Genomic DNA, 14807 nt, shown 5'->3' with positions numbered 1-14807 from the left:
TCCAACCTGACAATCCCACAGGAACAGCTGCGGCTGACACACAGGCAAGTGAAACATATAAAATATATCTCAACTTACCGTGTTCAATGGAGGTTGATCAGGCCTCAAATTCAGCCGCCGCGGTCACCACCAGGGAAGTCAGCAATATGGGTCCGAGAGGGCGGCATACCGCTAGCCACGCCCCACGTTGGGCACCATTTGTCGGGGTCGGAGCGACATTCCACTCGTCCTCCAGTCACTCCAAATTAAGGCTATGAGCATGGGTCAACCATTCAAAGAATGAGTCAGACAACAAGCTGGTTCAAACTCAGAGCATGCTCAGAAAGCTACTGGCAAGCCACGATCTCAGCAATGTTCTGTCTTTATTTCCGCATGCACAAACTTAAATACACTACGTAATGGGGAGGGGAAAGAGAGTGTTCGGGGCGGGGTAAGCCATAAATGGATTGTACGGGGCGGGGTAAGCCATAAATGTCTAGTATCCAGCCACTCCTGATTGGTCCACGACTCCTTAACTCAGTCTCTGGGCAGACAACAATCAGTTGATGTTTTGGTTTCATTTCTCTGAAACAGGTGCTTGGCTGATACTGGCGCCATCTTAGCATAAGTTTTGATCTAAGTAACACGTAGCAAGGAAAGCTTATTGTTATAAGACACAAAATGGTGGTTAGTACATAAGCAAAGCGTATAAAAGTATAAAAGTGGAGAAAATATATATATATTCTTTTTTTTTTACCCTGACAATGGGGCCCATTATACTTGTATGGAGGACTACGTGGGCCCATTATACTGTATAGAGGACTATGTGGGGCCTATTATACTGTATGGAGGACTATGTGGGGCCATTATTCTGCATGGAGGACTATGTGGGGCCCATTATTCTGCATGGAGGACTATGTGGGGCCCATTATTCTGCATGGAGGACTATGTGGGGCCCATTATTCTGCATGGAGAACTATGTGGGGCCCATTATTCTGCATGGAGAACTATGTGGGGCCCATTATTCTGTATGGAGGACTATGTGGGCCTATTATTCTGTATGGAGGACTATGTGGTGCCCATTATTCTGTATGGAGGACTATGTGGGCCCATTATTCTGCATGGAGGACTATGTGGGGCCCATTATTCTGTATGGAGGACTATGTGGGGCCCATTATACTGTATAGAGGACTATGTGGGGCCCATTATACTGTATACTGGTTGGCTTGCGACTTTGTCCAAGTTTTTTATTTTGGCCCTCTGTGTGTTGGAGTTTGACATCCCTGCTCTAGTGGAATGAACACCATGAATGTGACCCAGTGAATGTGTTTTTCAGAGATCAGCCGAGCACAGTAAATACGGAAGAATTAGTGTCAAGTGCTATTACGAGACCTCGGAGCAGAAGCTGTACGTGGAGGTGCTGCACGCTGCCGATCTTATCGCACTAGACGCAAACGGTGAGGAACATAAACATATGAAGTGAGTACTCAAATCCGTCTGGAGTACTCCTGTTTGTTTTATCTATTCTTTATGAGCTATGGAAATCAATACAGCTCTGACCTCTGTCTGTACATGGACCAGTAGAGGACTGTCTAGACGGGATATAAATGGAGTTTTCTTATTCTACAGGTCTTAGTGATCCCTTCGTCATCATTGAGCTCTGTCCACATCATGTGTTCCCGATGGTGAAAGGACAACGGACACAAGTTAAAGCCAAAACTTTACACCCGGTGTATGATGAACTCTTTTACTTGTGAGTATATGTACATTTTCTTTTTTAAGGTCTGGGCCTGTAGATAGGGAAGGACACTAACAGCTAAGGACCCTGTGTCACACATTTACATACATATTCACATTAGGCGCACATCACATACAAGCATATAAAATACACACATGCAGATACACAATGATATTTTTGTGATGCACTTGTTCAGACTAGGCAGTTTTTTGGTCTTCCCCTTTCCACATTCATAGTTTAAAAGCCAAAAACTCTGACTTATTTATCACCTTTTTTTCTACCTTTTTTCTAATGAAAACACGATCATCTGAACAGCCCAGTTGAATAACATTGGTCTATTTTTTCACGGATAGCACTCGGACTGAAAATACTCTTGTGTGAACCTACCCTTAGAGGGAACCTGACAGCTCGGAAAACGCTATTTACCACTAGATAAGCAGATATAGGGTTAATCTGCAGATAAACAGAGTTACAATGTTGCCCGGCCGCCTTACGGAAAGTGCAGCTACCGGGGGGGAGAAAATGAACTTATCTCCTCCTGAGAGCCGCCGGCTTTCAGTCATAGGGGCGTGCACAGAGCAGCTGCAGTCACCAATCACTATACTGAGAGCGGTGGCTGTAAGCACACCCTGGCACTTTCAACAGCTCACTCTACATAGATGTCCTGGAGACCGAGCTATCAATCAATATTCAGGGGCGTGCTTACAGCTGCTGGTCACAGCATGGTATACAGTATAGTGAGCAGTGACTATAGCTGCTTTGTCCACGCCCCCATGACTGAAAGCCGGCGGCTCTCTAGATGAAATAAGTTCATTTTCTCCCCCCCGGTTGCTGCACTTTCAGTAAGGCGGCCGGGCAGCATTGCAACGCAATTTATCTGCAGATTGACCCTATATCTGCAGGTAAAAAACTTTTTCCAATGCTACAGTTTCCCTTTAATGCTTCTGCCTGCCATGCTAGGGGTTCTGAGTTTGAATCCTGGGTAAGACTAAGCTAAAAGAAAAACAATTTGGAGGAGAATCTACTCCGGATACTGCATTGTACCCCCTTCCTTCCTAAGAAACAACCCAGGACATTGTAATTTTTAGTCACAGATTTTTTCTCTATGGCTCCTTCCCAACTGAATCGGCTGCACGGGCATGTATGTCCGCCCGTCTGCAGACACTTATTGAACCATGCGGCACGTCCTATGTGGTTTACCCCAGATTTGACACCTATGGACTTCCATAATCGGGGCTTCTCTAGGGATGGTTATTTTTGAGGTCATTGTTGTACCCATCATGTATTTGATCCTCAGGGACTAACAACCTAAAAACTTATCACACACACAATCTAGTATTAACTTAATAAGAAGAAAGTTAAATGGATGGTCTGATTTACAAATCCCATTTTACAAATACTGTATAAAGCCGGAGTCAGACGGCCTATGTAATAATCGGGCCAATCATGACCACAAATGACGGCTATGACTGGTTCCTCATGTAGCTCCATGGGCTGCATTATTCTTGTCCTTAAGATGGACCATATGCTGCAGTTTTTTCCACTGTGTGCACACTGACCAAAAATATCGCTATTGGCGTTTGGAAGGAAAGTGGAGCGCCAATGGTAAACCTGTGCAAATACACAGAGAACATGCACATCCCCCGCAGATACTGCTCTGTTGTATGTTCTTTGGGAAGTTCCCACTTGATGATGCTCTGACATAAGCCGTGCGCCCATAACACACTGCCCTATCTTCCACAGCTCAGTGTCATCAGAGCAGTGCCGGAGGAAGGCTGCCTGCATTGTCTTTACAGTCATGGACCACGACTGGCTCTCCACTAATGACTTCGCCGGCGAGGCGGTTCAGCCCATGAATGTCATCTACGGATTAAATCGGCCTCATATTACTGGTGGTGTGAAGAACGTCCAGCCCACCGTCCTGAAGCTGACCAGACCTATGGCCAATGGTAATGTGATACAAAACTGAGAATCATAATTAAAGGGGCTTCCCACCACTTTACCAAAACTGGAGGGGAGGGTTACAGTGTGTTACCGGTAGGTCACCACTTTGGGCATTGGAATAAGAGTACACTTATTTGAATGGATGAATAGCCTTTCAGTTACATCAATGGGACATGGCTGCAACACCCAAAATAGCCACTACAAAAAGTGTGAGTGCCACCAAATAATGAGAGCCACCGAATAGGGAGCGTCACCGAAGAATGAGCGCCACAGCTCCTTGAACCAGCTGATTGGCGAGGATTCCGAGAGTCAGACCGTCAACGGTCCAAGACCTATGGCCTAGCTAAAGGATGATCCGTCACATTAAAAAAAGAAACCCGAATAAATCCACTGGGTCCATATCAATCAAAATCACAAGACATGCTTATAGTTGAACAACGGCTTATTTAGGGTGGGAGGCGATGTGTTTGGTGGTTTCCGTCATTTCCAGCAACGAGGATTCGTGGCCCAGTTCTAGTAATTGGTGGGACCCTCAGCATTCAGAAATGAATAGATGATACATTTCCATCTTGGAAAAATCTATTTTAAAGGGGGTTTTACTTTAGATGAGCAATTTTACTAAATAAGTGCTGCTCTCCGATTGGTCGGTCAGTTTTCTTAAACTTTCCCCAAATTTCCTTTGAATTTATACATTTTTCATTTGTTTCCTCTGTTCCAGTGAAGTCAATACTGAAGATGCTGGACGGCAGAATGGACAAAGAAGCGCAAGACTTTGTGAAGAAACTTCGGGAACTGGAGAAGTTTATGGAAGACGACTAAAATGCTATTTATAATGTAAAAAAAAAAAAAAAAATTAAAAAATAATGTAAATATTTTAACCCCTTGTCTGCCAGGGGGAGACAACACAGTTGTGCTGTATTGTGTCAAAAAAAAAAGCCCCTTTGGAAGGGAAAAGATGAAACTTATTTAAACTTTGACTTTTTTTTCTTTGTTAATCTCTATTGTTTGTAAAGTTTTTAGTCCGTTTTTGAGAACTGAAGTTTTGAATATTAAGTGTTAAATGAATATTGTAACAACCGGTGTATCATGGAATTGATTTCTGTCTCACCGACCAGGTAAAAAGATCTTTTATCTTACTTCTATACAGAGGAAATTCTGGGATCCATCAATATCCAATAATTGGCATAAAACATAGCAAAGGGCTTAGCGCCACCTGCTGGATTGTACAATCCATAGAATACGAGTTCAGTGCAGACAGGGACAGAAAATTGAGAACGTTCCCCAGAGTTACTTTACACTCCTGGAATCAGAAAATAGATATTTCTCCAGCCTTTTACTGGAAAGGGCAAAGTAAAATTTGATCCGGGGTGCCCAAACTTTTGCACACAACTTCAGTCTTTTAAATTTGACAGAGATTGAAAGGCGGTGCTCGGACTGGCTGGCGGCTCTCCTGACCTGAGCGTGACAGCTGCCTAGAAATACATGAAGCTGTGCCGCTCTGGTAGGTAGAGCCGCGGGCCAGTCCGTGAACTGCGTTCCAATCTCGGTCCGATTTACACGGCCTAAAAGTGCAAAAATCTTGCATGCAAAAGCTTCCTAAGCCGTGAAATGCAATGTATAACACCATCACTGTGATACAGTTACAGGACAACAGCGTTAAATTTAGACCATAAGTTTCCTAGTTTCAACACGAAAAGCTATTCTTATCAATGGTGCGAAGTAGCTGCAGGAAACTTTGTATTCTCACAGGAAATGTAGCGAAATGTTCTAGCAGTTGAAGCTCCATTTTCCTTACAGTCTGCTTCAAATCTCTAGATTAAATAGAAATTTCCTACATTAATAAATGGATCCCCCAGACCTGTTGAGGCTGGTGTATTTACTCTGAAAATCCACATCAGAACCTAAGCATAATCCTCAAGTTACAGTGAGCATTTCAGGAGTCCAGACACAGCTCATATATGTTAAAGCATGGCACTTCAATAAATTATGTGACAACCCATTTCCCCAGGTATCATATTCTTACCCAAAAACAGAAGAGATCCATAAATTAATATAAAATACAATTAGTTTATTAATCAAAATATATATAAAAAAATAAAGGATGTAAGGAAATGCCTCAAAAAAAGAGACACACAATACGCCTGGCATAGAATATGAAGTGATCAATTAGGTACATAGGATAGTGTCAAAATAAAGGGTGACGTTATTGTTACAGACCCAATGTCTATTAAAAAAGTACTTACGGCTGCCCCCAGAAGAAGCGTGGTGAAACGAGCGTCGGGGTTAAGGGACAAAACGCCTGTGCTCTGGTATTCCCTGTGCTCTGGTGTGATCATTGCAGCATTAGGTGATCGTATCACCCTCTATATATATTACATCTTGGGCACGGCTGTGGAGGGTGATCTATGGTCCAGGCAGGCATCTTAGAGGGGAATTATAGTACTTTTTTAATAGACATTGGGTCTGTAATAATAATGTCACCCTTTATTTTGACACTATGCTATGTACCCATTGAATCACTTCATATTCTATGGCGGTGTATTGTGTGTCCCTTTTTTGAAGCATTCCCTTATATACTTATTTTAATGTATTTTTTTATATTTTGATTAATTAATTGTACTTAATCTTAATTGATGGATCTCTTCTGTTCTTGGGTAAGAATATGATACCTGGGAAAATGGGTTGTTACATCATTTTACAATTAGTCAGGAAAACTTTCAAAGTATCATACAGCCATTCTTATATACATTGTCTAAGTAAGTACACTAGCCTCATTGGGTCTCAGATATCCATTTAGTAATATATGCACTTTCCATTGTGAAATAAGGAGACAGATCTGCTTTAAAAGTGAACCCACCAGCAACCACTAGGGGGAGCTTAGAAACTTTTGGCGTACAGGGATATTATTGAGTTCAATGTAGACAGTAAGCGCCCCCTGGTGGAGGTAGCAAAATATTTTAAACAGCAGATTTTTTTGAGCCGTTTCAGAAAAACAAATCTTTGATCCCTAGAAAAAATATTAGGAAAGTAATCAGTGCACCAAGGAGAGATGTTTATGGGTGGACATCACTTACCGCGCTCTCCACAACATCACTGCAGAGCAGGTACAGTCCCTACATTCTCTATACAGGTTCCAGGGTATATCCGCTCTAAGCTGATCAGTCTTTCCTACCAGTCCATAAACTGGCACCAGAATTTCCCCGCAATAGACGCCATGTTTGTATTTTGTTTTGCTGCTAAAATGAAAAGAAAAAAAAAATTACACGTAAGTGGCTTGTACAGTTTCCTTAGTGTTTTTATTGGAAATGTAAGGTCCTATTCCACACAGATGAGCTTTTCTGAATCTGTAGTTGTCCAGCTCTGTGGCAGGAATAATCCACTTGTGATGTAACGGTGACGCGCTGGTGATTTATACATCACGGGCCGTGGCCCTGGTTACGTGGCACACACTCGCTGACCATCTCTTGGTCCAGTATCTGGGGTCTTGCTGTAAGTTGAATGTAGAATATGTCTAAACACTAATGTTTCCAGAGATCTGTATGACGACGTACATTTTACATGTGGGATTCAAATGTTTTATATTTGTATTTTACATTGAATTAATAAAATGTGAAATAACCGAAGACTTCGTCTCCAATTGTCCATTATACTACAAATCATATACTAATATACACTGCTCAAAAATATAAAGGGAAGACAAACAACAGAATATAACTCCAAGTAAATCAAACTTCTGTGAAATCAAACTGTCCACTTAGGAAGCAACACTGATTGACAATCAATTTCACATGCTGTTGTGCAAATGGAATAGACAATAGATGGAAATTAAACCCTCAATAAAGGAGTGGTTCTGCAGGTGGGGACCACAGACCACATCTCGGTACCAATGCTTTCAACCTGAAGATTTGGTCACTTTTGAATGTTGGGTGTGCTTTCACAGTCGTGGTAGCCTGAGACGGACTCTACAACCCACAGAAGTTGCTCAGGTAGTGCACCTCATCCAGGATGGCACATCAATGCGAGCTGTGGCAAGAAGGTTTGCTGTATCTGTCAGCGTAGTGTCCAGAGGCTGGAGGCGCTATCAGGAGATAGGCCAGTACACCAAGAGACATGGAGGGGGCCGTAGGAGGGCAACAACCCAGCAGCAGGACCGCTACCTCCGCCTTTGTGCAAGGAGGAACAGGAGGAGCACTGCTAGAGCCCTGCAAAATGACCTCCAGCAGGCCACAAATGTGCATGTGTCTGCACAAACAGTTAGAAACCGACTCCATGAGGGTGGTATTAGGGCCCGACGTCCACAGATGAGGGTTGTGCTCACAGCCCAACACCGTACTGGACGCTTGGCATTTGCCACAGAACACCAGGATTGGCAAAGTCACCACTGGCACCCTGTGCTCTTCACAGATGAAAGCAGGTTCACACTGAGCACATGTGACAGACGGGACAGAGTCTGGAGACGCCGTGGAGAGCGATCTGCTGCCTGCAACATCCTTCAGCATGACCGGTTTGGCAGTGGGTCAGTAATGGTGTGGGGTGGCATTTCTTTGGAGGGCCGCACAGCCCTCCATGTGCTCGCCAGAGGTAGCCTGACTGCCATTAGGTACCAAGATGAGATCCTCAGACCCCTTGTGAGACCATATGCTGGTGCGGTTGGCCCTGGTTTCCTCCTAATGCAGGACAATGCCAGACCTCATGTGGCTGGAGTGTGTCAGCAGCTCCTGCAAGATGAAGGCATTGAAGCAATGGACTGGCCTGCCCGTTCCCCAGACCTGAATCCGATTGAGCACATCTGGGACATCTTGTCTCGCTCCATCCACCAACGTCACGCTGCACCACAGACTGTCCAGGAGTTGGCGGATGCTTTAGTCCAGGTCTGGGAGGAGATCCCACAGGAGACCATCCGCAACCTCATCAGGAGCATGCCCAGGCGTTGTAGGGAGGTCATACAGGCACGTGGAGGCCACACACAATACTGAGCCTCATTTTGACTTGTTTTAAGGACATTACATCAAAGTTGGATCAGCCTGTAGTGTGTTTTTCCACTTTAATTTTGGGGGTGACTCCAAATCCAGGTCTCCATTGGTTAATAAATTTGATTTCCATTGATGATTTTTGTGTGATTTTGGTGTCAGTACATTCAACTTTGTACAGAACAAAGTATTCAATGAGAATATTTCATTCATTCAGATCTAGGATGTGTTATTTGAGTGTTCCCTTTATTTTTTTGAGCAGTGTGTGTATATATATATATACATACATACATACACGAAATTAGAACTTTGAATATATATATATATAGTTTTAGTATTATTTTAGTTGAAGAATAATGTTGCCAGGTAATTTTTGCCACAAAATGAATTCCATAAAAATAGCAATTTTTATTTTTTTACCATTTCACCTCACTTGGATTTTTTTTTTCAATTTTTCAGTATATTATATAGTAAAATAAATGACTTCGGAACAACTTGTCTCAAACATAAAAAAATAAGACTTTATACACAGCGTTCCAAATTATTATGCAAATACTATCTTTGTGTGATTTTCCTAAATGGTTGATGCAAATGAGTCAGTATAATGCTTAAATCATCAACTATTAGAGTATAAATCACAAATAAATGGTTTGTTTTTTCTTAATTTCAGGTGGTGATTCAAGTTTTTATATAAATTATTATTTTTTAAACATTTTTTCTTGACTTCTTTATTATTTTCCTTACAGGACTTGAACCTGAACTATATACTGCATAAACAGCAATATATAGGAGAAATGTCAATGTTCTGTGAGGCCCTGGGAGCTTCATGGATGTGCAAAACATGGCGGCGACCCATCGGCCCCCCATGTCCGAATCAAAGAGGGGAAGGGTGGTGGTCTTTGGAATGATCACGTGATGCAATCGTTCCACCTAAATGATGAAATCAGAGATTGACAGTGGCACTTAAGTGGTTAAAATGCCACCGTCCCTCTTTAACGCAGGTACTTACCCCTGCAGATATTGTCGGGATAAAGGTGCTTGTATATTTCGCCAATCCCTGATGCAGGACAATGAATGAAACTATAAATTAATTTTAATTTTCAGACATTTTCTGTACAAAATCCTATACATACATGATGTCATACAGTCCTCGGGGTGGGATGTGATGATCCTGGGTGTCACAGCTCAGTCCCTGAGTCTCTTTTTGACTCCTTTCCAAACAACAGGTTTACTAGAGGCTGCTGCACCATCATCCTCATCATCCTCCTCCTCCTCATCCTTCTCCTTCTTCTCACTTTCTTCTCCAGAGCCTTCATCACTTCCTTTTGCTCCCTCTCCACTTTCCTCCTTTTCATCCTCATCAGACTCTTCCTCCTCCTCCTCCTCCTCCTCATCTTCGGTGAATCTGATTTCAAGATATAAGATAGTCGCCAACTGAAAATTGTAATATCGCTAAAATCGAAATTGAAGCCATTTCCACCTCCACAACCATGAAATAAAAAATAAAAAAATGCAGCAACTCTACAGATCGTTTTCATCATACTTCTACCGTTTTGTGTCTACAGCTCCGCTGCAGATCCATGTCACTGATTACAAAAAAATCTGCACGCTTAATTTATTTTATACTTTTATTTTACATAAGGGCCTGTGAACATTTTTAAAACTGGAATCTGATTGGTTAAAGTGGAAAAATTCTCCAATTTTTTTTTTAATTAAATGTGCCCCCCAAAAAATTAATCACAAATATTACCTATTGGAACAGATGACTCTATTGAGATTTGAGAATTCTCTGCCAGAATCAACATCAAATGGGTCTGGAAAAAAAAAAAAAAAAAAATGAAAAAATTATTTTGAGAAATATATTCCTTAAGCCTATTGTTTTTGTAATAAAACACATACCCATACTCCATGATAAGCCCCCTAATAACTTCTTCTCACACCATGAAGAACATGTATGTCATTACACAGGCTGTGAGCGTATGGCGCGTGTTCAGGAGCTGAGCCTGCACTGTACAGGTGCCGGCTGTATCATACAGCCAGCACCTGCCTCTCTCAATCACTGACGAGGTTTCCTTACTGCCTTAATGCTAACTAACGTCACAGGCGCTGATATATTACCATGGCATGCAGGGGCCCTTCTAAACGCCCCTATTGCCGCCATCTTATTAACCAATCGTTGGGCCTCATAAGAGACCATTATTTTTGCTACATGCTGTAATACTATTGCAATACATAGCACAAGCAAGGTCAAGTCCCCTAAGTAACAAATGTAAAAAAATATATTATCAAAATTGATTTATATTATAAATTTATTTATGAAATATATATATTTTTTTTAAAAATTTGAATCATTTCCCTTTTCCCCATCAGAAAATAAAAAAATAAAACATTAACCAAGTTAATCCATTTGGTAAAGGGAAAAAAAGGAAACAGAATTACCATTTTTCAGTCACAGCTCTACTTCCAAAAAAAATTCAATAAAAAGTGATCAAAGGTGGTAAGTACCGAAAAAACCTACAACTCGCCACGCAAAAAAAAACAAAGAAACAAAAAAACAACACTTCATAAAGGTTCATCACCAGAACAAAAAAACAAAAAAAAGTTATGGGTCTTAGAAAAAGGAGGGGAAAAAAGAAACAGCGCAAAAAAGAATAATGGTGCGGTCCTGAAAGGGTAAAAGTCATTTTGCCATCATGACAACCCCCTGTCCGTATGCACTATTAGGGTCTATCGAAATCATATAGAGGGGTTACAGCTCGCAGACCCTTCTATGCCACAAACTGTACATGCATTACATGGTCGGCCATTCATTTTCTCACTAAAGTTTAAGACAGTTAAGACAGTGGTCAGGTGGAGTTTTCTGGGCTCAGAGAACATGGTCTTTGGAGATCAGCTGATTTTGGGCTGCCTTCTGTAAAAAAAAATATATATATATATTTTATCAATAAATTAATAAAAATTATAATAAAAAAAAATAGTAATATCAGTTTTCAACACCCCTTCAAATACAAAAATAGGACAGGCTCTGTTTTATGACTGACGAGGGTCCCCCCCACAAATCCTAAAAATGAAGGTGGAACAGCCGGGGGCCTTTGTGCGGAGCAAACGTTATACATCAGCTCTGCACCCACTTCATTCTCAGAATTGGGGGGTGGTCCCAAGGCAATGGTCTTTCCCAGTGATATATATCACCTTACAAAATAGGAAAATCCTTTAAGTATTTTTTTTTTTATAATTAAAAGACCTTTTCAAAATTAAAATAAATAAAATTACTTGCACCACCAGATACAGAGCCGCACCACCCCCAGACGCAGGGCCGCACCCCCCCCCCCCCAGGATACGGAGCTGCACCCCCCCCCCAGGATACAGAGCCACGCACCACCCCCAGACGCAGGGCCGCACCCCCCCCCCAGGATACAGAGCCACGCACCAGATGCAGGGCTGCACCCCCCCCAGGATACAGAGCCGCACCCCCAACCCCCCAGGATACAGAGCCGCAGCCGCACCCCCCCCCCAGGATACAGAGCCGCACCCCCCCCCAGGATACAGAGCCGCACCCCCCCTCCACAGAATACAGAGCCGCACCCCCCCCTCCACAGGATACAGAGCCGCACCCCCCCCTCCACAGGATACAGAGCCGCACCCCCCCCCCAGGATACAGAGCCGCACCCCCCCCCCAGGATACAGAGCCGCACCCCCCCCCCCAGGATACAGAGCCGCACCCCCCCTCCACAGGATACAGAGCCGCACCCCCCCTCCACAGGATACAGAGCCGCACCCCCCCTCCACAGGATACAGAGCCGCACCCCCCCCTCCACAGGATACAGAGCCGCACCCCCCCCTCCACAGGATACAGAGCCGCACCCCCCCTCCACAGGATAAAGAGCCGCACCCCCCCCCAGGATACAGAGCCGCACCCCCCCCCCAGGATACAGAGCCGCACCCCCCCCCCAGGATACAGAGCCGCACCCCCCCCCCAGGATACAGAGCCACGCACCACCCCCAGACGCAGGGCCGCACCCCCCCCCAGGATACAGAGCCACGCACCACCCCCAGAAGCAGGGCCGCACCCCCCCCCCAGGATACGGCGCCGCACCCCCCCTCCCCCCCCCCCCAAGATACAGAGCCGCCCCCCCCCCAGGATACAGAGCCGCACCCCCCCCCCAGGATACAGAGCCGCACCCCCCCCACAGGATACAGAGCCGCACCCCCCCACACACACACAGGATACGGAGATGCACCCCGCCACACACACAAAGGATACGGAGATGCACCCCCCCCACACAGGATACGGAGATGCACCCCGCCACACACACACACACACAGTATACGGAGCCGCCTTCCCCCCCCCCCCCCACACACACACAGGATACGGAGCCGCCTCCACCCCCCACACACACACAGGATACGGAGCCGCCTCCCCCCCCCACACACACACACAGGATACGGAGCCGCCTCCTCCCCCCCCCCCACACAGGATACGGAGCCGCCTCCCCCCCCCCACACACACAGGATACGGAGCCGCCCCCTCCCCCCCCCACACAGGATACGGAGCCGCCTCCCCCCCCACACAGGATACGGAGCCGCCCCCCCCCTACCCCCAGGATACAGAGCCGCACCCCCCCCCACACACACACACACACAGGATACGGAGATGCACCGCGCCACACACACACACAGGATACGGAGCCGCCTCCCCCCCCCCCCCCCCCCACAGGATACGGAGCCGCACCCCCCCCCCAGGATACAGAGCCGCACCCCCCCCCCCCCAGGATACAGAGCCGCACCCCCCCCCAGGATACAGAGCCGCACCCCCCCCCCAGGATACAGAGCCGCACCCCCCCCCCCAGGATACAGAGCCGCACCCCCCCCCAGGATACAGAGCCGCACCCCCCCCAGGATACAGAGCCGCACCCCCCCCCCCAGGATACGGAGCTGCACCCCCCCCAGGATACAGAGCCACGCACCACCCCCAGACGCAGGGCCGCACCCCCCCCAAGGATACAGAGGCACGCACCACCCCCCAAGACGCAGGGCCGCACACCCCCCCCCCCCCAGGATACGGCGCCGCACCCCCCCTCCCCCCCCCCAGGATACGGCGCCGCACCCCCCCTCCCCCCCCAGGATACAGAGCTGCACCCCCCCCCCAGGATACAGAGCCGCACCCCCCCCCCAGGATACAGAGCCGCACTCCCCCCACAGGATACAGAGCCGCACCCCCCCCCACACACACACACACACACAGGATACGGAGATGCACCCCGCCACACACACACACAGGATACGGAGCCGCCCCCCCCCCCCCCCACACACACACAGGATACGGAGATGCACCCCGCCACACACACACACAGTATACGGAGCCGCCTCCTCCCCCCCCCCACACAGGATACGGAGCCGCCTCCTCCTCCCCCCCCCACACAGGATACAGAGCCGCACCCCACACACACACACACACACAGGACACGGAGCCGCCTCCCCCCCCACACACACACAGGATACGGAGCCGCACCACCCCCCCCCCCCACACACACAGGATACGGAGCCGCCTCCCCCCCCCCCACACACACACACACACACACACACACAGAGGATACGGAGCCGCCTCCTCCCCCCCCCCCCCACACAGGATACGGAGCCGCCTCCTCCCCCCCCACACAGGATACGGAGCCGCCTCCCCCCCCCCCACACACACACACAGGATACGGAGATGCACCGCGCCACACACACACACACAGGATACGGAGCCGCACCACCCCCCCCCCCCCCCACACACACACACACACACACACACACACACACACACAGGATACGGAGCCGCCCCCCCCCCACACACACACACGATACGGAGCCGCCTCCTCCCCCCCCCCCCCCACACACAGGATACAGAGCCGCACCCCCCCCACACACACACACACACACAGGATACGGAGCCGCCTCCCCCCCCCCCACACAGGATACGGAGCCGCACCACCCCCCCCACACACACACACACACACACACACACACACACACACACAGGATACGGAGCCGCCTCCCCCCCACACACACACACAGGATACGGAGCCGCCTCCCCCCCCCCCCCCCCCCCACACAGGATACGGAGCCGCCTCCCCCCCCCCCCACACACAGGATACGGAGCCGCCTCCCCCCCCCCACACAGGATACGGAGCCGC

General features: G+C 47.2%; 2 protein-coding genes across 5 annotated transcripts in view; one reads left to right on the top strand and one right to left on the bottom strand.

The window, feature by feature from the left end:
* The window catches only part of BAIAP3 (BAI1 associated protein 3), a 395244-nt gene extending 389479 nt beyond the window's left edge, over positions 1-5765 (top strand). Inside the window, exons 29-32 of one of the 2 annotated variants that reach the window (XM_073648093.1) lie at positions 1316-1436; positions 1609-1732; positions 3461-3666; positions 4380-5765. In XM_073648093.1, coding sequence (XP_073504194.1) covers positions 1316-1436; positions 1609-1732; positions 3461-3666; positions 4380-4480 — 552 coding nt within the window. In that variant the 3' untranslated portion in view covers positions 4481-5765. The remainder of the gene's footprint in view (positions 1-1315; positions 1437-1608; positions 1733-3460; positions 3667-4379) is intronic. The other variant, XM_073648091.1, reaches the window with a different exon arrangement.
* A 3075-nt stretch (positions 5766-8840) lies between these two features.
* TSR3 (TSR3 ribosome maturation factor) overlaps positions 8841-14807 on the bottom strand; it is a 14115-nt gene continuing 8148 nt past the window's right edge. For 2 of the 3 annotated variants that reach the window (XM_073648087.1, XM_073648088.1), the window contains exons 7-8: positions 10382-10445; positions 8843-10036 (exon numbers count right to left, since the gene is read on the bottom strand). In XM_073648087.1, coding sequence (XP_073504188.1) covers positions 9817-10036; positions 10382-10445 — 284 coding nt within the window. In that variant the 3' untranslated portion in view covers positions 8843-9816. Of the gene's footprint in view, positions 10037-10381; positions 10446-14807 lie in introns of all 3 variants that reach the window. The other variant, XM_073648089.1, reaches the window with a different exon arrangement.

This window comes from Phyllobates terribilis, unplaced genomic scaffold, assembly GCF_046119375.1.
Source record: "Phyllobates terribilis strain yellow unplaced genomic scaffold, ASM4611937v1 Scaffold_9__5_contigs__length_417890890, whole genome shotgun sequence".
Lineage (NCBI taxonomy): Eukaryota > Metazoa > Chordata > Amphibia > Anura > Dendrobatidae > Phyllobates > Phyllobates terribilis.
Note: the sequence above shows the minus strand (reverse complement) of the source record. Positions and strands in the feature narration are given on the sequence as shown.